This window comes from Tenrec ecaudatus, chromosome 4, assembly GCF_050624435.1.
Source record: "Tenrec ecaudatus isolate mTenEca1 chromosome 4, mTenEca1.hap1, whole genome shotgun sequence".
Lineage (NCBI taxonomy): Eukaryota > Metazoa > Chordata > Mammalia > Afrosoricida > Tenrecidae > Tenrec > Tenrec ecaudatus.
Window position 1 is genome coordinate 62,186,951 of NC_134533.1, and position 21,104 is coordinate 62,208,054.

Genomic DNA, 21,104 nt, shown 5'->3' on the forward strand with positions numbered 1-21,104 from the left:
ATCAGTGGGCAGTAGGGAGAGTAGCAGCTAAATTACCTTTTGCTTGGGAGGGTCGAATCGGGTCCATGGTGATGGAGTAACATCTGCAGTGCTGACGCAGTAGAAGCTTCACCCAGGGGCACTCCCTCACCCTTCTTCTGTTTTCTGGTCTCCATGCTCACTCGGTCTAGAAACTCATATCTTTTTTGTGCTCTGGATTTGATTTGTATCATGGAGACTGACTGTCCCCAACCAAATTCACAAGAAATTAAAGTGTAAATGAGTTACCTGTTTATTGTCTGACAATATGAGCTAGGATGAATGTGTTGGCAAAATCGATGCATTCTCTCTTTGTAAGCAGAAGTTAAAGGGTAAGGAGAAAATTCTCTGTCTGGATTGTAGTATTATGGGTGATTTTAATTTTCTTCTCAGTGCTGATCCATGTATTATAATTTTGTCATATATATTGCTTCTTCTAAAAAGGAATAAGTGGATTTTAATATAAACAATGAAGGAAAAGAAAATGATATTATTTGGCAAGTAGGGAAGCACTTGCTCAATGGTTAGTAGGTGTTGATTTTGAAGAAAAGCTCAGAGTTTTAAAAATAATTTTGAGGTGAATGTATTGTGGATATAAATATTTCATCCCAGCTTTTTCTTATAAAGATTTTTCATTAACATTGTAGTTAGAAATAAATTTATTATAATATTTTCAAACTTTTGCATATTTCTTCAATAGATTCTTTATGATTTCTTTCAAAATACATTTATAATATCAATAAAAATAAAACTTATTATTGGTATATTGTATATTAGTATTGAAGCAAATATGTAGTGTCATCTATTTGGCTTTACCTTGGAGCAGAATCTTTCTCCCCTGGAGTTGGTATCTGACAGTATTATGTGTTCATTTTTAATATCTTATGAATGACAAATGGACTTTTATTTTTCTCTAGGAATTCTATACCTTGGGAAGAATATTGGGACAAGGGAGCTTTGGAATGGTCATTGAAGCTACAGACAAGGAAACAGGAACTAAGTGGGCAATTAAGAAAGTGAATAAAGAGAAGGTATGGCTTTGTTGCAGCATCGGGGCGCTGTGCGATACTTTGTGGGCGGGGACACGGAGCAGTGCAGCATTTGAAGGCAGGCAGTACTGCTTTTCATAACACTAGCAGCAGCCTCGGACCCTGAGGGCCAGGTCTGGGTCATTTGCCTGGAGAATTGTGGGCATTTCTCTAGCCTTCTAAGAAAGCAAGAATCAGTTCTTGAACTGAAGTGGACAAGTGTTACCTGGAAAAACGAAATGGAAGGGTTAGCCAATATGTATAACCAAATACTGGTAAATTTTCCCCAAGCAAGTTGAAGATAAGGCCTGTTGGTACAGATGAAGGATAGGATGCTAAAGTAGCTCAGCCCTGGCACTCTCTCCTATGCCGTTCTTTACATGAGGCAGCCATGCACCAGAAATGACCAGATGACACCATCCTTTCCTTTCATTGGATTTCCTACGTCCGTACTGTTTCATTAATGCTGCCTGGTTTTTCCGTTTTAACCGTATTTCCCCCCCCCCCAAATGATTTTCTATACTGTTTGCTTATATACATTATATCCCTCACTGAATTTCCTCTTGGAGTAGAAAATGACTAGGCTTTTGGTAGAATCTAAAGTTACTTACCTCTGTGCTATAACCGATCAGTTCACAAACTCTTTTTAAAATTTCTGTGCCTGGGAAAAAACCCAAAATGGCAACATTTTGATGTTCTTTCTTTGCATTTGTGATAATAACTATTACATTTATAAAATGAAATAGAAGATCTTACTGTATTCTTTAAAACAAACTCTGCAAATGACATGCCATCTCTCTAAAGGTTGATTAAAGAACACATAAGTCAATAAAGGGAGACCCAGAACCCTTTGTAAGATTCTTTAGAATTATAGAACTATCATGCCATCTGCAATATTATTTATTTTGCCTCTTTGATATCAGGAAAAGTTAGGAGTTAAGTTTTAGAGTTATAAAGTCAGGGCACCTGTTTGCACTTCAGTAACTAATAATCTTCTACAAACATTGATTTTGAGAATTTTCATGTTACTACAATAATGGAATAAATTTAAGTAGTCAACAATATGAATTGGATAACATATTGTTACATTATATGCAAGTCAAGACATTTTGGAGAAGGGAAGAACAGAGTTGAGGTAGAACTTGGGAGACATGCGGGAGCTTCGTAGTTAGATGTACAAGGACTCAAGTCGCACAACCACCATTCCTCTTGTCCCTTAAGATGGGACTTTTACCAGAGGTTGGGGCATAGCGGGATGAACAATGTACCACTCATCGCAATGGCTGCAAGGGAATGCTAACTGGAAACAACGATGTGACCCTAGGTAAAATTTTGACCAGGTAAACCTTACCTTATGATCAATCTATCCTTGTACTTTTAAAAAATCATTCTATTGGGGGCTCATGCAGCTCTTATCACAATGCATCCATGCATCCATTGTGTCAAGCACATTTGTACATTTGTTGCCATCATCATTCTCAAAACATTTTCTTTCTGCTTGAGCCCTTGGTATCAGCTCCTCATTCCCCCACTCACCTCCCACCATCTTTGTACTTTTAAGAACCAGTATGTACTCTTCAAAACTTTCCATACTGGGGAACTAGGCTCTTTTTTATTTCTTTCAGGGATATTTTAATGTGAAAATTAGACCCTCAAATGATGGCAGTTCAGGCACCAGTAGGAGACTTGCAGCGGTGATGAGGGTAGAGAAAACCCTGTGAAAATATCTTCGATGGCATTGTAGATCATTTATTCCCTACCTCCTGCATAGAAGCCCTGTGCTTCCTATGCTGATGTCTCCATTGCAGTCTCAGTCTCTCGCTCTCAATGGTCGAGGGGCAGAAAGTAAGGCTTGAATGTATGATCTTGTTGTTCATAGTTTCTTTTGTATGTTGTGTGTACATATCAAATCCCAACAACAAAACAACAAGGGAAAAACAAACACCTTGGTTTTCTCTTTTCTAATTGATAGCCTTGGCAAATCGGTTGTTGTTGCTGTTATGCTAGCTTCACAGGGTCAACATATTTTGGAGGAAATCTTTTTAAAAGTATATTAAATATTAGACTAATTTTATAAGGTGACAGTTACTATGTTAGAGCTAATTTCTAGAATAGCCCAAGAAATAGATATGGTTTGAAGCCAAATCATATATAATTTACAATTGGACAAAGGGAAGAAAAGGCACAATTTAATCTGAGTATAAGAATAAGTTGCTGGGGAACTGATTACAATGATCCACATGTGACCTCCTCCCTGGGAGATGGACGGCAGAGAAGGGAGGGAAGGGAGACTCCGGATAGGACAAGATATGACAAAATAACAATCTGTGGATTATCAAGGGCTCATGAGGGAGGGGGGAGCGGGGAGGGAGGGAAAAAAAAAGAGGACCTGATGCAGAGGGCTTAAGTGGAGAGCAAATGTTTTGAGAGTGATTAGGGCAAAGAATGTACGGATGTGCTTTATACAATTGATGTATGGATTGTGATAAGAGTTGTATGAGCCCCTAATAAAATGTTTTAAAATAACAAACAGAAGCAAGAAAAAAAAAAGAATAAGTTGCATGTTATCGTTTCAAAACGAAACTTAAGACAGCACAGGCAAAAGCAGCTTTTCTCTTGAGGCGAATTGAGGTGACATTCCTGTATGCAATCTGTGTTTTCTCATTAACAAAGGCTGGAAGCTCTGCTGTGAAGTTACTTGAACGAGAGGTGAACATCCTAAAATGTGTGAAGCACGAACACATCATACATCTGGAACAAGTGTTCGAGACCCCGAAGGTAAAGCTCTATCAGGTGCTGCGTTCTGAACATTGTGATTATTACAAAATGAACATGGTTTCGTTCTGAAATGATCCCTTGGGGGCAGACTTACTCACGTCCTTGGCCTGAGTGTTCCTGAAGATTGATGAGAGCATTCTGGAGGACTTTCATTATTGATTGTATCATTGGGCTTCTGACGATAGATTGACATTTTCAGTGATATTTCTGGATGTCATATTGAAAACAAATGTTCAAGGTTGAAACAACTGCAGACACGTTCAGGTGGTGCGTAGAGCTTCCTTGGAGGTGGCTTTGTCTTTAATTTCTGCATTAATTTCTCTCAGAATGTCATAATTTTGCAATATTAACTTCATAATCAGATTACCATAGGTATATTAGGCACTGTGGAGAAGATATTTTGTCATTCATGTTTTAAAAATATGTTTCATCTTCTTTCTTGCCTAAAGGTTTTAATTCTTCTTTAAATTCCTGTAATTTTCATTTAGAGTTGTCCAGAAGGCTAAGTTGTGTGGCACTGCGCCTCCTGATTGTTCAGTGCCTTTTTCTGCTTGGAGGCTGTGCGATGTGGTGCTTAGGCATGTAGACTCTGGAGCTAGATTGCCTGTGGAGTTGAACCTACGCTCTCCTGTTTATTAGCGATGAGCCCCTGGACAAGGTCATTGATCTTTCTATAGCTCAGTTTTCTCACCTGTAAAACAGGCTTCATGACACTATCTAGGTCATTTTGTTGTTAGCAGTCAATGTGATGATGAACACAAAGCACCAGCCTGCTTAAGGCCGCTGTTGCTGGCGATTCCCGTTCCCAGTCTGCAAAGAGCACTAGCCCAGGCGGGTTGTGCGCCATGCTTCCTCAGTGTTGCAGACTCTACGCACCTGCCTCGGAGGAGTGACAACGACGCCAGACGTCTTTCCTGCCTGTTCAGCCTTCACGTCAAATCGAGAGTAGTTTCCATCTTCATAACCAGTTTTAAGTCATCTGACTAGTTGTGGCCTCTTCCTGGAGTCACTGGGAAGTTTAGCTTAGTGCTTGCTCGCAGACTCCCTGTGCCTCCCAGGCTCTCTCCCTCCACCACTCGGGGCAAGCCAACTACAGCCGCTTAGCCAGAGCGGGGCTGCTACCGCCTGGTGTTTGTGTGGCCCATGAGCTGAGATTCTGTTTAACCCCTTTAAGTGCTTGAAACTATTTTTTAAAAGACTATTTTGACATGTGAAAATTACATGCAACTCATATTTCAGCCTGTAACTAAAAGTTGTGTTGGAGCGTAGTTACACTAATTTATTTCTTGTTTACGGTTGTGTTTGTACTATCACAGAAGGATTGATTTGTTATGACAGGGACAGCCTGGCTGAAAATATTTAGTAAACTGGTACTAAACAGAAAAAAATTTGATGACCACTGCTCTGCCCCACTGTTCGTATTCATTCAGAAGCGCACAATTGGTAACATCACACACTTCTCTTAGCTTTAACAAGTCCAGTGGCTCTTTGTTTTCATGGGGGGGGGGCGGTGGATTGTAATAGTATGATATCCGTGAATCTACAACCTGACACCAACGTAGGCTTTCCAGCTTTGGAGTCTTTACAAGCACCATGCTCTCTTTCTCATCTTATCTGTCCGTAAGTCCCTATTCAGACATCCAGACACGGCTTCAATGCCACCTCCTTAGAGAGCGTTTCTCAGAAAAGCAGAAGCTAGCCCTTCTCTGCAGCTCCAAGTAGTTTGGGCTTGCCTCTTTCATTACTCTTATCATGTGATATTGTAGTTACCTGTCTACTGTGAGCTCTGAAGGCAAAGTCCATGTGTTTGTTCCCCTCGTATTCACATGGGAGCGTGCATAACACAAACAAGAAATAGGATGAGTGACTATATCAGTGATTAAAACTGTGATACGATTTCCACTATATGCACGCATATATGCAACACATAACAGTTTTAAAGATCCGCAACTATTTAGTGTATTTTTTCTATGTTTACAACACCAGAAAATGTACCTTGTGATGGAACTCTGTGAAGATGGAGAACTCAAAGAAATCCTGGATAGGAAAGGGCATTTCTCTGAGAATGAGACAAGGTGGATCGTTCAAAGCCTTGCATCAGCTATTGCATATCTTCACAATAAGGGTAAGAAGGTGATCATCCAACTCATTGACTCCATGAATGCTCTATTGTTTTGTTTAAGAGAAGTTGTAGTCAGGATTCCTAGTCACATAATCAATGCCTGCTGGTGCAGATTTTATTCTTACAAACTGCATTTACACATTATTCTAATTGCTTTATTATTCTTTGATGTCATACTCCTTTCATTTGATTCAAGATTAAGTTGACCTACATGTGACGTTAGAATTTCCTCATTTTACGTATGAGAAACAACTTTGTTCCAAACAGGTGCTATGACATGGTTAGGTGCGGCAGGGCTGCCACTTGAACCCAGTGGTTCATTCAGCAGATACTTACCCTTGCGTTGTGATTGGTCTTAGAGCTACCAAGATTAAAGGGCAAGGCCTCTGCTCCTGCAGGAATCCGGTCTAGTGAAAGGGTGAGAAGGGAAAATCTAATTCAACAGGGTAATTTCTCTAACAGGCGTATAAGGATCAAGGATTATGGGAGTAGTGTAAGTGCTTCATTTGCTTTGGACAGTCAGGGAAGAATTCACACAGGAAGCAATGATGGGGTTGAGGAATACAAAGTCAGGGGGGAAAGGGAGAGCTTTCTTGGCAGAGAAAACATTTTTTACAAGGATAGGAAGCTGAAACCCAAATAGTGGGTTAGTGCCATTTCTCCCACATTGAGCCATAAATGCAGTACCATTCCAAACAAAAACTTAACAGGATTTTTCATGGAAGTTGCTTAGGATTCTGATGTAGATGAGACTAGCCAAGAAGATAGTAACAAAGAACAGTGGAGAGTGAGGGCTTGCCCTCCCGAGGATCAACATATATTTTAAAGTTTTATTTATCTAAGAAGATAAAAACAGAGCAATAGAGACAATAAAGATTTCAAAACCAAAACTGGGGACTAAGTAAGGAAACTATAAAGAGATAAAATTTCCAGTCCAGGGCTCATTCAACTATATTTCCCTTACAATTATACAAATAGCTTTTTAAACCTATGGAAATGATCATGATGGATCTGAACTGAACTTGCTATTTGAGGTAGAATATTGGTAGATGATTGTTTGCATGCACGTAAATATCCTATCTGTGCTCTGACACATCCCAGGGAGTTTTGTTTGATTGATTCAAAAAATTAATAAGTCAATAAAAAGTAGGAAAATGTTTGTTGATGTTGTAGAAAACACCAAAATTAACATGTTGTTGTGAGGTGCATTGAGTCCGTTCTGACTCACAGCGGCCCTGTGCACAACAGAGCAGAACTGCACCCCGTCCTGGGCTGCCCTCACATGATTGTTTTGTTTGCACCCCTTGCTGCAGCCACTGTGTCAGTTCCCCTCTTGGAGGGTCCTGTCCTTTTTCACTATCCTGCTCTGCCGAGCATGATGTCCTTTTCCAGGGGCTGTTCTCTCCCAAGAACACGTCTGCAATATGTGAGGGAAAGCCCTGGCAGTCCCAGTTTCTAAGGAGCATTCTGGCGGTGCTTCTGTGGAGACAGCTGTGCTTGTTCCCTTGGCAGGTGCAGTATTCCTCACCAGCGCCACAATTCACAGGCATAGATTCTTCTCCAGTCTTCCTTATTCAGGGTCCACATTTCACATGCATATGAAGCAATTGAAAATGGCATGACTCGGGTCAGGTGCACCTCAGTCCTCAAAGTGCATCTTTGCTCTTTAACCCTTTCAAGAGACCTGGTGCAGCGGATTTATCCAGTACAGTGCATCATTCGATGTCTTGACTGCTGTGTCCATGAGTGTTGATCCCTGGAGTTTCTGTTCTGCTCTTTTCCTAATTTCTTCCGCTTGTTTTAGCTACCCTAGACTCAAGAGCAAGTTTCAGAGTCACTTAGGACCTCCATTTTGATCTCTTAAATGACCTGCTTTCCTCATGTATGATGTTCTTGGTACCATCCCACAGCTGGTCAGCTCTCTTGTCATTAGTATCAAAAGAGTCAAAACTATTTGGGGATACTCCTAAATTCAGGTGGGGTATACTTGAGGTCATATTTTGGCTCTCAAGGACTTGTTTCAATTTTCTTCAGCATCAGCTTGTACTTATATATGAACAATTAATGGATGTGTTATACAGTCAGCCCCTACCTGTTTTTGGCTGCTAATATTAAGCTTCTTCCCACAGATGTAGTCAATGTGATTTCTTTGGATCCTATCCGGAGATGGCCACATGTGGAGTTGCTGCTTATGTTGTTGAAAAAGATGTGTTTGTGATGAAGTCACTGCCCTCACAAAATTATATCATGTGATCTCTTGCTATATCTCTGTCACCCAGGCCGTATTTCCCAACAACTATTCTCTTTTTTCCAACATTCACATTCCAATCTCCAATAATTATAATGCATCTTTGATGAATTTTAAACTGAAAAAGTTGGTAGAATTTTTTAATCTCTTTATTATTAGCTTTAGTGGATGCTTTGTAAATTTGAATAATAATTGTATTTAGTGAACTTCATTTTATACATATAGATAATATCCTATCACAAACCGTATTGTGCTTCAAGATAGATCTTGCAATGTCCTTTTTGACAGTGAATGTCATGCCATTCTTCCTGAATTTTCATTACCGGCATAGTAAGCCCTATGGTTATCTGATTAATAATGGTCAGTCCCAGTCCATTTTAACTTAATCTTTATGTGCTTGATTATATTTTTGATGACTTCCCATTTGCCTAGATTCATATGCTATACAGTCCAAGTTCAACTTATTAATAGATGTTTGTAGCAGTCTTATTTTGGTCCTGCCCCATCAGCACATGGAGGTGACCAAGCTCTAACTCCATCCTATCATGGTGGTAGATTCTGTTTTGAGAATGTAGCTCTTCTCCAGTTTAATTGCGTTCCTTCCCATCTGAGGGTCTCATCTTCTGGGGCTATCTCAGACAATGTTGTGCTGTTATTTGTGGCATTTTTCAATATCTGGCAGTCTTCTCCTGCTCTTCATGAGGTTTTCATTGACTAATTCCTCAGAAGTGGACAGCCTACTTTTTTTTTTTCTTTTTTGGTAGTCTTTTTATTTTTTTAAAATTTTTTTATTTTAACAATTTATTGGGGCTGATACAATTTTTTCACAGTTCATACATATACATACATCAATTATATAAAGCACATCTGTACAGTCTTTGCCCTAATCATTTTTTTCTCTTTTCTTCTTTTACATTTTATTAGGGACTCAAACAACTCTTACCACAATCCATGCATATACATACATCAATTGTATAAAGCACATCCATACATTCCCTGCCCCAATCATTCTCAAGGCATTTGCTCTCCACTTAAGCCCCTTGCATCAGGTCCTCTTTTTTCCCCCCCTCCCTCCCCATTCCCCCTCCCTCATATGCCCTTGGTAATTTATACCTCGTTATTTTGTCATATCTTGCCCTATCCGGAGTCTCCCTTCCCCCCTTCTCTGCTGTCCCTCTCCCAGGGAAGAGGTCACATGTGGATCCTTGTAATCAGTTCCCCCTTTCCAACCCACTCACCCTCCACTCTCCCAGCATCGTCCCTCACACCCTTGGTCCTGAAGGTATCATCCACCCTGGATTCCCTGTACCTCCAACCCTCATATGTACCAGTGTACAGCCTCTGTCCTATCCAGCCCTGCAAGGTAGAATTCGGATCATGGTAGTTGGGGGGAGGAAGCATCCAGGATCTGGGGGAAAGCTGTGTTCTTCATCGATACTACCTCACACCCTAATTAACCCATCTCCTCTCCTAAACCCCTCTATGAAGGGATCTCCATTGGCCGACACTTGGGCCTTGGGTCTCCACTCTGCACTTCCCCCTTCATTTAATATGATGTATATATATACATATCTACACATACATATATACATATACACATATATACACATACATACACACACTTATATCTTTTTTTTTTTTGCATGATGCCTTATACCTGGTCCCTTGGGCACCTCGTGATCGCACTGGCCGGTGTGCTTCTTCCATGTGGGCTTTTGGTAGTCTTTTCAGTCTGGAAACTCTGTTAAAAATTGTTCCCATGGGTGACCCCGCTGGTATTTGAAATGCCACCATAGTACAATGAGCTGAAAGACAAGTGGTTAGAAATGAATATAATTTATGTATGTGACCAAATTGGAGCCCCAGTGATATAGGGGTTATTCATTGGACTGCTAGTTGCAAGGCCAGCCGTTCAAAACCACCAGCCACTCCGTCAGAGAAAGATGGGCAGTTACCATCTACCTCCCCAGAAGAATGCACTGCAGAGGACAGCACTGAAGATACAGCCTGGGGAGAGTGGCGGGTCTGCCCAGACCACACGGGAACAAACAAAGAGGGAAAGAGAGACACAGAGAGAAAGAGTGGACCGCATCTTGGCCCACCAAAACCAAGCCTTGAGGACGACATTCCTGTTTGGAGCAGGAAATGCACAGAGAGGACCGTGGGGCTGGCCCCACCATGAGACACAATGACCCCTCACTGACCCATAGGGCTACAGGGGGGCAGCGCTGGAGACACAGTGTGGGAAGAGTGCCCAGTCTGACACCCCCCCAAACCCCCAGACCAGAGAAAAGCATGAAGGGGGTGCCACAGAGCAGAGCAGTAAGGGGAGAAAAGCAAGGAGTACCCGAGGAATCTAAAAATAGACCTTGGAATCGGTGAGCAGGGCATGACACTTAACCAGATCCTATTGGAAACATTCTGAAGGGGCAGCAGACATACCTGGAACTATTTATAAGTTTTTATTTTTTCTTCTCTTTCTTCCCCCCAACCCCCATCATTTTTCTTTCTTTTTTTTTTTTTTTAACCTCATGTCTATCCATATAGGATAGGCAGGATAACCAATCCCAAGGAGAAAACTACGGGGCCAATGACTCTGGGGAGACGTGGGAGAGGAAGAGGTGGGAGAAAGGGAGTGGGGAGCCAACAAACCCAGGGCTAAGGGAACAATAAGAGATCTAAAATTGATAGTGAGGAGAGTGTAGGATACCTGATGGGGTTTGATCAAGTCCAATGTCAACGAGAGAAAGTACTGAGAGTCAAATGAAGGTTGAACATGATAGTGGGACAGGAAGAAAGTAAAAAGAAATAGTGGAAAGAACTAGGAGGCTAAAGACATTTATAGAGGTATAAATATAGGCTTGCACATATATAAACATATATAATGATAGGGAGATAGTTCTATGTACATATATTTAAATGTTAAGTATTAAGGTAGTAGACGGACATTGGGTCTCTACTCAAGTACTCCCTCAATGCAAGAACACTTTGTTGTAATAACCTGGCATTCTGTGATGCTCACCTTCCCAACATGATTGCTGAAGTCAAAATGCATGCATAAGCAAATATGGTAAAGAAAGCTGATGGTACCTGGCTTTAAAAAATATATAGCATCTGGGGTCTTAAAGGCTTGAAGTTAAACAAGCAGCCATCTAGCAGGGAAGCAACAAAGCCCACATAGAAGAAGCACACCATCCTGTGTGATCACAAGGTGTCGATAGGAACAGGTACCAGGCATCAGAAGACCCCAAACAAACAAATACACGATTGCAAATTATGGGGTCGGAGTGGAGACCCGAGGAACATCTGTGGACAATTGGACATTCCCTCCCAGAAGAGTCACAGGGTTACTGGGGGAAAGAACGAGGCAGCCAGGATGCAGCATAGCATTGATAGAACACACAAAATAATTGTAGCTCTTTAATGCTTCCTCACCTACCCCACTATCATGATCCTGGTTCTACCTTACAAATCCAGATAGAATGGACCGTGCATACTGGTACAGATAAAGAGTCGAGACACGGAATCCAGGACAGCTACAGGAACAGTAATGAGAGTAGTAATGCCACGAGGGCAGGGGGGTGGTGGGCGGGGGGGGGGGGAGAAAGGGGAGAAACAGGGAACTGACTATAATGATTGATGTATAACCCACCTCACCTCCACCTCCAGCGGGACAAACAACAGAAATGTGGGCGAAGGGAGACAGCGGACAGTGTAAGATACAAAAATAATAATGTATAATTTATCAGGGCTCCATGAGGGCTGGAAGGTGGGGGATGAGGGGAAAAAGAGGAGCTGATATCAAGGGCTCAAGCAGAAAAATGTTTTGAAAATGATGATGGAAACATATGTACAAATGCGTTTGATACAGTTGATGTATGAATTGTTATAAGAACTGTAAGAGCCCCAATAAAATGATTTATTAATTTAAAAAAGAAACTTACAGTCTTGGAAACCCACAGGAGAAGTTATACCCTGCACTATAGAGTTGCCTCGAGTCATAATTGATTTTATGGCAGTAAGTTTGGTTTGATTTTTATGTAACCAGAGGCGCTCTAGTGATGTAGTAGTTACACATTGTCCTACTAACCAAAAGTTCAACAGTTCAAAACCAACCGCCACTCCAGGGGGAAAATATGACGTTTTTTACTCCCACAAAGAGTTACAGTTTTGGAATCTCATAGGAACCAGTTCTATTCTGTCCTATAGGATTGTTATCAGTCAGAATTGCCTCCAAAGCATTGAGTGTATGTAGCCAGGTTACAATATGCTTAATGTTCATATTGGTAGCAAATACTAGCAGAAAAGTAAAGAAGTACTTTTCTGTTTGAGAAACTCACTGCCATTGAGTTAATTCTGAGTCATAATGACCCTTTGAATATATAAGGATGTGGAAAATATTTTTAGGGTTGGTCTAAGATTGTCTCTGTCAGCCTTGGAATACTTAACCTTGGGCAGATACTCCCTCCTGCTCACCAGGCCACTCTTCATGAAGAACTGCAGGGGGAAGGGCCAGTAGGGGAATGGGTAGATACGAGGAGGACAAAGAAAACTGCTCTTTGAGGTTATAAATATAAAAGGTTTATAAATAAGAGAATGGAAGAAAGCAGAATTACACTTGGCCCTACTCACAATTTTCAAAAGAGGACAATAGTTTGTCAAACTTACTTCTAGTTATATTCACCGTAATTATTCTTCCCTAACTGATTTCATTTGATTTGTTGTTTGATTTCTTGATAGATATAGTACATAGAGATCTAAAACTGGAAAACATAATGGTCAAAAGCAGCTTTATTGATGATAAAAATGAAATGAACTTAAACATAAAGGTAAGATATGAGAAATGGTGGTAAATATTTGCCAATAGCAGTCTGATAGCAAATTAGGAAAGTGAATGTATGCTCTTTTTAGTTAAGTATTCAGTAAATTTGATTTGGTTTGGATTGGTAGGTTTTGAGCAGCCATAATATAAATGGATTATGATAACAATTTTTCACAAAAGAACTCCAGTAAAAAAATGGTAGTTTAGGCGTATGCACTACAGAAGTCATCTACAATATAATAATAATAATAATAAAGAAATGAAGAAATCAGTATGTAGGAAAAACCTGGAGCCCTAAATCTCTAAGGAGAGAAAGGAAAGCTGAGTGAGCTCAATCCATACTCATAGAGAACAAACAACCCAGGAATTCTGAAAGCTGTGAGTGAGGAGGGGGAGTGATGGTGGACTGGGAGGAAGGGTCTGCTGAAATGCAGTAGGAAGCTCTGTGGTAGGGACTTGGACCATCCCCAGTCCTATGGGGCTCCCAAGTGCACAGAGGGGTGGTGATAACACTCCTTTACTAATAGACTGTGGTTTCCAGTTTACATGGGGGCATTTTCCTTTCCTTTTCCTCCCACTAAACTGGTGGAATGAGCTAGTGGAGCAGAGATTTTATACGCTTCTGCTCTCCACATGGCCATCTCCAATAACTTGGGGCTACCAGACTAGGTGTGAGTCTTATAAAATTTTAATTTCTGAATAGGGAGCGACATACTTTCCTGTTTCATGGCAAAAGCGAGTACCTTATGAAGTAATGCTGAAGTGGCAGGGGCAAATATCCCCTGATACTCTCTGCCACAGAGGGGACACAGCCAGAGATCACCAGAGCAAGCATAGCTTTTTCAAAACAACAGAGCTTGAGGGGTGGACTGCTGGAGCTTGGTGGGGCAGCACCCACTTAGCACTAAAGAAGTTGGCAGTACTCTGAGGTTACCAGGGCTGCTTTGGTTTTTTTTTTTTTTTTTTACCTTTTTGTTTTCAGCTGCTGAATTGAACTTAAAGCCTTTCTCTCTCTCTCTCTCTCTCTCTCTCTCTCTCTCTCTCTCTCTCTCTCTCTCTCTCTCCTTGCTTGCTTGCTTGCTTGCTTCATTTTTTTGCTGTTGTAGATATTTCTTTACTTTTTAGTCATTTTAAAAAACGTAATTTAACTTTTTTTTACTTTTTAGTCATTTCTGTCTTGCTCAACATCACTTAGACAATGGTTCCCACATGACTTCACCATCCTTGCACCTCCAGCTGCTGCACTTAACAGGCAAGGACCATCACTCACGCTAGTATTTCCAGATCAACAAATAAACACAAATTATGAAACACATGATGTCTGTGAGTCAAGAGAAAAATTACAGTTTATATAATGAAACAAGGTAAAATTGCACAAACAAGTGACTGATGTATAGAACCAAAAGACATCCCTCAGGAAGATAAGATATTGTAATCACCAGAAAAGAAATTCAGAAGAATGATTTTTAGGTAAAAAAGAGATCAATTTCTATGGAGAGAAAAAAAGAGAAAAATTTAGGAAAACACTACAAGAGCAATCTGACAAAATAAATGAAAATTTGGAAACCATACAAATATGCCAAATAGAAATCTGGAAATTAAAAATAAGATGTTAAATAGATACTACATTGAGAGAGCAAAGAAGTAGGATTTAAAAAATGAAAGGCTAGATTAGATTACATAATTCTTCTCACTACCAAACTAAGAAGAAAAGTCACCCATTAGTTTATTTTATTTTTGTACAAATCTGAAAAGAGCCTAAGAAATATGTGGGGCACAATCAAAGAGGAATAACATATGCAGTATAGTAATTCCAGAACAGGAAGAAATAAGGAAAAACAAATAGAAATTTGTTAAATCATTATTGACAGAACACTCTCCTACCATTATCAAAGAGGAAAATATAACCACCCAAGAAGCTAAAAGAATCTGAATCAGTTAGCTCCCTAATGAGAACCACCGTTATACATCATAATCAAAATTTCTAAAATCAAAGACAAGGAAAGAGTTCTGAGAAGAGCTCATGAAATAAAAAAAGTTTACCTACAAAGGAGAACCTAGGACTAAGATTGGATTTTTCAGCAGAAACCTTGCATGCAAGAAGGCAATGGGATATAATATATAAAATTTTGAAAGAAAGTTGCCAAAAATCTCTTATACAGAAAAGTTGTCTGTCAAAATATGAGATAGAAATAGTGCATGTCCAGACAGAATTTAAAGGGATTTATAAAAATAAAATCAATCCTATATATTATGAGGAGCCCTTTGAACACAGTCAGCAACAGCAGCAGACATCAACCTGAGCTCAACATACAAGGCAATACTACCCAAAAGTCAGCCCAATACCTTATGACATGGATGGATTTGAAGTAAATTATGCTTGGTGATGTTAATCACAAAAGGACAAATATTGTATGAGACCACTGATGAAAAAAATTGAGAAAAGGTGTTCATACCAAAAGAACAGACATTGATGGTTACCAGGATGAGAGGGCAAGTGGGGAAAGGGAAATATAAGCTAGAGGGTAGACAAATCTTAATTTGGGTAGAAAGAAAGACAAAGAGGGAGATGAGAGTAAAAAGGTTGTAGAAATAGACTAAGCCATGGGGAGGGTTGAATATTGTTGACAAGTTGTTTACTTTGTTGAATGCAACAATAATGATCTGATATTCAAACCCCCATCTAATTCACAAAAGTTTTTAAAAAATTGACAAAGAGGTTATGAGATAAGAGATAAGAATAGCTTTATAAGTTAAGTATTCATAAGTTACACTGAATGCTTTTTAAAAGTACTTCTTAACTTGGATGTGTCTAAATCATTAGTTATTAGCAAGCAAACAGATGCTCTGAATTCTAATTACTTTCAAAATTATGCTTGGTAATTTGATGTAATGTGTTATAGATTTAGAGGAAAGTATACTTATGCTGTTCCTTTAACTGTAGTAAAACCAATATTCCTCATTGAAAAATTTTCTCTATTAATATTTACATCCTAAACACAATTATTGTTCCAAGTGTTTACTCTTGAAGATTTTACTCAAGTTAAATGTTCCTTAATGTCAAATAAATGATAGAATACATTATTTATTACTTAGCACTTTAATAGTGGCTGTTTCAAAATTTATGAATGTGTTAATTTAGGAATAAAATGTTCCCTGTGAATAACTTTGTTGTTGAAGCTAAAGTCTCTATGTAATATAAATAGTTTTATTAGCATTATTGTTTTATCAGAGTAAATATTTTTAAATAGCTCTATTATAAACTACATGGGAGCAGGAATTATGCATATCCTATCACTGTTGAATCTGAAGCTGTGCTTGAAGCAATAGGTGCTTAATTAATGCTGGGTAAATGAAAGAACTCCAGAGAACTTAATTGAATTTGTGAAATTTTTGTCTGTTGATAACCATATAGATATTCTGTAGAAAAAGGTGTATCATAGTCTCCAAGTGGGATACTTGTACAAACTCCTGGAGAAATTATTTCTCATAGTTAGAATAGTGGTGACATCACATGTTAGTAGGGACATTTTCTTATTTTTAAGGCATCGGAAATGGCATGCAGTGGCTAGGCACCAAGAGCCGGTCTGTGGTTATTTGTTCGATAAATGTGCTGATTTTTCTCCTTTCAGCCCAAGGCTGTTCCAACTTGGAGGACAAGTCCAACGGCACATGCTGAATGTTTAATGACCAAGTGTTTAATGACCAAGGTTTACAAGCAAGCAGAAAGACCGCAGCTGCAGTAGTAGATCCCCAGTGTATTTGTAGTTATCCTGGGTGCTTTTGTTTTTTCTCCCGTTAATTTGCTTCTTGTCGTTTATAATAGTGTTGTAATTATTGTAATTAGTATACTCTGGAAACACAAAGGAAATAATAGTAAAGGAAAGATAGTATTTCCCAATCTTAAATAACTATAAAAAATAATGAAGTTTCAGTGAATGCTGACGAAGATAATGGTCTGCATTTCAACGCGCTGTAAATGGGGCCCTGGCTTGAGTATCAGAATAACAGATGAGAAACACACCAGGCCAGCGAATACAGTGAAAGAGTGAAAAAGGAACAACTCTATCGAAGAATTGTTGGATGTCTTATTTCAAGTTGTTAACACCTTGGTTGAATTGATCAGTTTAATTAGAGGCAGGGGCCATTGGTGTCATGGGTGTTTTCTCAAGATTTGGGAAGGAAGGCTTCCCTTTCCCACGTTTCTTCTCCACACAGAGGCCTGGGTAGAGAGGGAAAAGCAAGATCCCTATTAGCTCGATAAGTAAAATCCCTCTTCCCCACTAAAGAATCTGTCATTAAATGCACTTGTGATGTGGTGAAAAACCCATTGGGAGAAGGGAGTATGAAGACCGGTGACGGCCTGTTTGCATCTTCTAGGTGAGTGATTTTGGCTTGGCGGTGAGGAAGCATGGCAGGAGTGAAGCCATGCTGCAGACCACATGTGGAACTCCTATTTATATGGGTAAGTCAGTAGACTTAAAACAATTAGTCATTTAGTTATTTTTTGGTATATAAGTCATCGGTATTGTTGGGTGGGATTGAGTCGATTTGCAACTCACAGTGACTCCAGGTAACTGATTAGTACTGTCCTATGGGGTTTTCCAGGCTATAATCTTTATTGGTGGGAGAAAAATGAGGCTTCCTGCTTTCCCATAAAGATTTACAGCCTATTAATAACAATTTGTAAATTATCAAGGGATCATGAGGGAAGGAGGGAGGGGAAAATGAGGAGCTGATATTATATTTTGTAAAGCCACAGTTTCTAAATGTGATTTTTAATAGCTTTATTGATGTATAATTTAAATACTACATATATGATTCCGTGACTTTAATATATTTATAAGACTGTACATACAATCCCACAAATCAGTTGTAGAAGCTTTTCACCTCAAAACATTTCCTTATGCCCATTGACACTTAATCCTGTTCCCATCCCAATTCCAGGGAAGCAGTAATCTTTTTGTCTTGCTAGATTTACCTTTTATGGACATTTAATATAAATGGAATCCCACAATATGTAATGTTTTGTATCTGATGTCTGGTTTCTTTTATTTAGCTTAATGTTTTTTGAAGTACATCCAAGTTGTATCAGTGACCTATTTTTTTTATTTTTAAAATGTAAATGATTTTTTTACATTTTATTTTAAGTGGGTGAAGATTTAGAGAGCAAAATCAATTTTCTACTCAACACTCCACACACATTTTGTTTCATGTCATTGATCACAATACCTACAATTTACTCACATTACGTATTTCACTCCCTCTTGTGTTTGCCATTATCGTCTTCCCTGCTTTCTTCACCCTTCTGAACTATGTCCTTGGGCAATGCTGCCCTTTTGCTCCAAAGCGGTTCATTATTCTTAGATGTCCATATCTCTCTAGTGCTATTATTCTCTTTTGTTTGACTGAAAAATTAGGCATGGGCGAGTTTATTTCTAGTTCCAAAACGTGGAAGATCATCATCTTGGAGGTTCTACTAGTCTCTATCCAACTAGTAAACCTGGTAATTTGTGTGTTGTTTTGTTTTTAAAAATTATTTTGAGTTTTTTTCTATGTGTTTCTTCCATGCTATCCAAGACCATCTAATGTGAATTCTGCGGGGCTGTTGGTAGTGGGAAACTGGGCACCGTCTGGTTCTGATCTCAGGCGTCATGGAGGTTGATGTTGGAATAATTGCTTTCATTTCTGGACAGGGAGTGACCAGTAGTTGCACTTCACATGGCTGATCATGATCTGATAGAAGCCCAGTCACTACTCACTGCAGTAGGATGTAAAAACATTGTCTTTGTGAACTATGTTATGCCAAATCACCGTGGTGTTCTCCAAAATCATGGTCCTGAGCTTCCAGGCCCCCACTACTCATTCCCTCAGGGGACTTGTTTATGTTGAAAAAGTTCCATATCTTTGTCCCCTGTGCATTCCACACACAGACATATGTATATATATTTGTGGGTACAATTCTACTCTCCCCCTACACATAGTTAGCCTGCATCGTTGTCCATTATTGCAGGACTGTGTATTCAACAGTATTTACCTCTGTTGCCTTTAACGCCGCATTCCTCCCAGTGCCTTCTCCTGCCTCCGTCATTGTGGGCAAGTCTCCCTCTTATTCTACATCGCCTTCCCTCTCACTCAAGTTAATATATGACTGCCCTCTACTTAGTAATTTACCCTTCCATCATGGTAATCATCAAATAATGTTTCTTTTAGTGTGAAATACATGATTAGCTTTATAATTGTGAGCTCCTACAATTTTTGTCCTTTTTCCCAGTGGTCCTATACCATATTTGACCTTTTGTAGTTGACCTGTTTCACTCAATCTCGCATTTTCTAGGTCCATCTGAATTATGAGGTGCTAGCAGATTCATCATATTTTTCATGTTGGGTAGCATTCCATTGTCACCACGTGTCTCAGTTAATCATGCTGTGGTGACTTGCTTCTATGTGCATGCTAGAAACCAACAGGGTTCTCTATGGTTTCAACCCTAAGAACAGATTAGGGATATGAAATAGGCGATTCACTTTGAGGGATTAGCCACTGAAAACTTTATGAGTAGTCCTGGAAGATTGTCGGATATGGTGTCAGAAGATGAGCTCAACGTTTGCCCATGCTGGACAGTAGTCAAAATATGACTGGGGAAGAGCTACCTCTTCAGAGTAGAGTTGACCTTAATGAAATGAATGGAGCAAAGCACTTGAACCTTCATCTGCTGAAGGGTATGATTCAAGATGAGAAGAAAAAGTTGCAGATATGCAATAATAACCAGAATGTGGAACATATGAAGTATAATTCTAAGGAAAAGAACTCCTTTCTTAGATTTATACTCTATACATTCCACATTGGAATTTGTCAAAATGAAGTTGTCAAATGAAATGGAACATATAAAGATATCCTAGGGATCAGTGAGCTGGAATAGACAAGTACTGGACATTTTGAATCAGCCCATCATGTGATTTACTGTGCCAGGAATGACCAATGTAAGGCAAAGGGTGATGCATTCATTGTTAAAAAGAGAATTCGAGGATCTGTCTTGAAGTATACAATGTGGCATGTGATGTCATAATATCACATGCCTACAAGGAAGAGCAGTTAATAAAACTATTACTCAAATTTACACACCAACCACTAAAGTCATTGAAGAAATTGAATAATTTTTCCAACTTCTTCAGTCTGAAATTGATCAAATGTGTAATCAAAACACATTGCTAATTACTGGTGATTGGAAGTTAAAAACAAAGAGGAAGGATTGGTAGTTGAAAATATGACTTTAGTGATAGCAACAAAGATCACATGACATGATTTTTTATTGCAAATTTCAGGAACATAATTGGCAAGTATACACTTGGACTTCACCAGATGGAATTACACAGTAATCACATTGACAACATCTGTGGAAAGAGCCAATAGAGAAGCTCAGTATCAGCTAAAACTGTAGTAAACTGAAGAGGTGGTAGGGTGTCTTAATTCTCCACTCACAACCAGAAAGATCTCCCTTGTTCTGAGATAGAAATGTTTTCAAAGACATGTTCTCCAGGCCGAAAATGTGGCCCCCATAATAGTCCTCCATTAAGGAGCAGTCTTAAAGGAGCTGCCATAAAAGATGTTGCATACTTGTGTCTGCCTACGTCACTGTGCCTGCAAATAAGAGTAATCAGGTTCCATAGCCAACCCACCGGAAAATGTGGGAGGGCCCAGGGGCGTTGGAGGTCAACTAGCACTAGGGCAAGATCTGGATCATTTCATTGCCTTTTGGGGGCGCTACCCAGTAATGATATTACTCATTGGCTGTATAATATGTTTGCTGTATGTTGTATATGCCTTTTGAAGGATCTGTAAAACTCATTATATATACTCATTAGAAAAGTGCAAAGTCACTCCTGAGGCCCTGTTCACATATTGGGGATCCTCATAACCCGACATAAAATGAGGCCAGGGTCAGCTGTTGAATGGACCATTAATAGCTTTTTGCTAATGCCTTCAGTGCAGGTTGGAATTCCACCAGTTATTGACCATATGCTACCAATTCAAATGGTTGATGTAATATCCAACTAGTCTATGCCAAAATTTTGGAAGACAACTAACTA

The 21,104-nt window shown here is 39.4% G+C and overlaps 1 protein-coding gene across 1 annotated transcript in view; it reads left to right on the top strand.

The window, feature by feature from the left end:
* STK33 (serine/threonine kinase 33) overlaps window positions 1–21,104 on the top strand; it is a 227,320-nt gene that overhangs the window by 132,126 nt on the left and 74,090 nt on the right. The window contains exons 5-9 of the mRNA XM_075548449.1: window positions 936–1,049; window positions 3,720–3,824; window positions 5,811–5,949; window positions 12,935–13,023; window positions 17,397–17,481. Coding sequence (XP_075404564.1) covers window positions 936–1,049; window positions 3,720–3,824; window positions 5,811–5,949; window positions 12,935–13,023; window positions 17,397–17,481 — 532 coding nt within the window. The remainder of the gene's footprint in view (window positions 1–935; window positions 1,050–3,719; window positions 3,825–5,810; window positions 5,950–12,934; window positions 13,024–17,396; window positions 17,482–21,104) is intronic.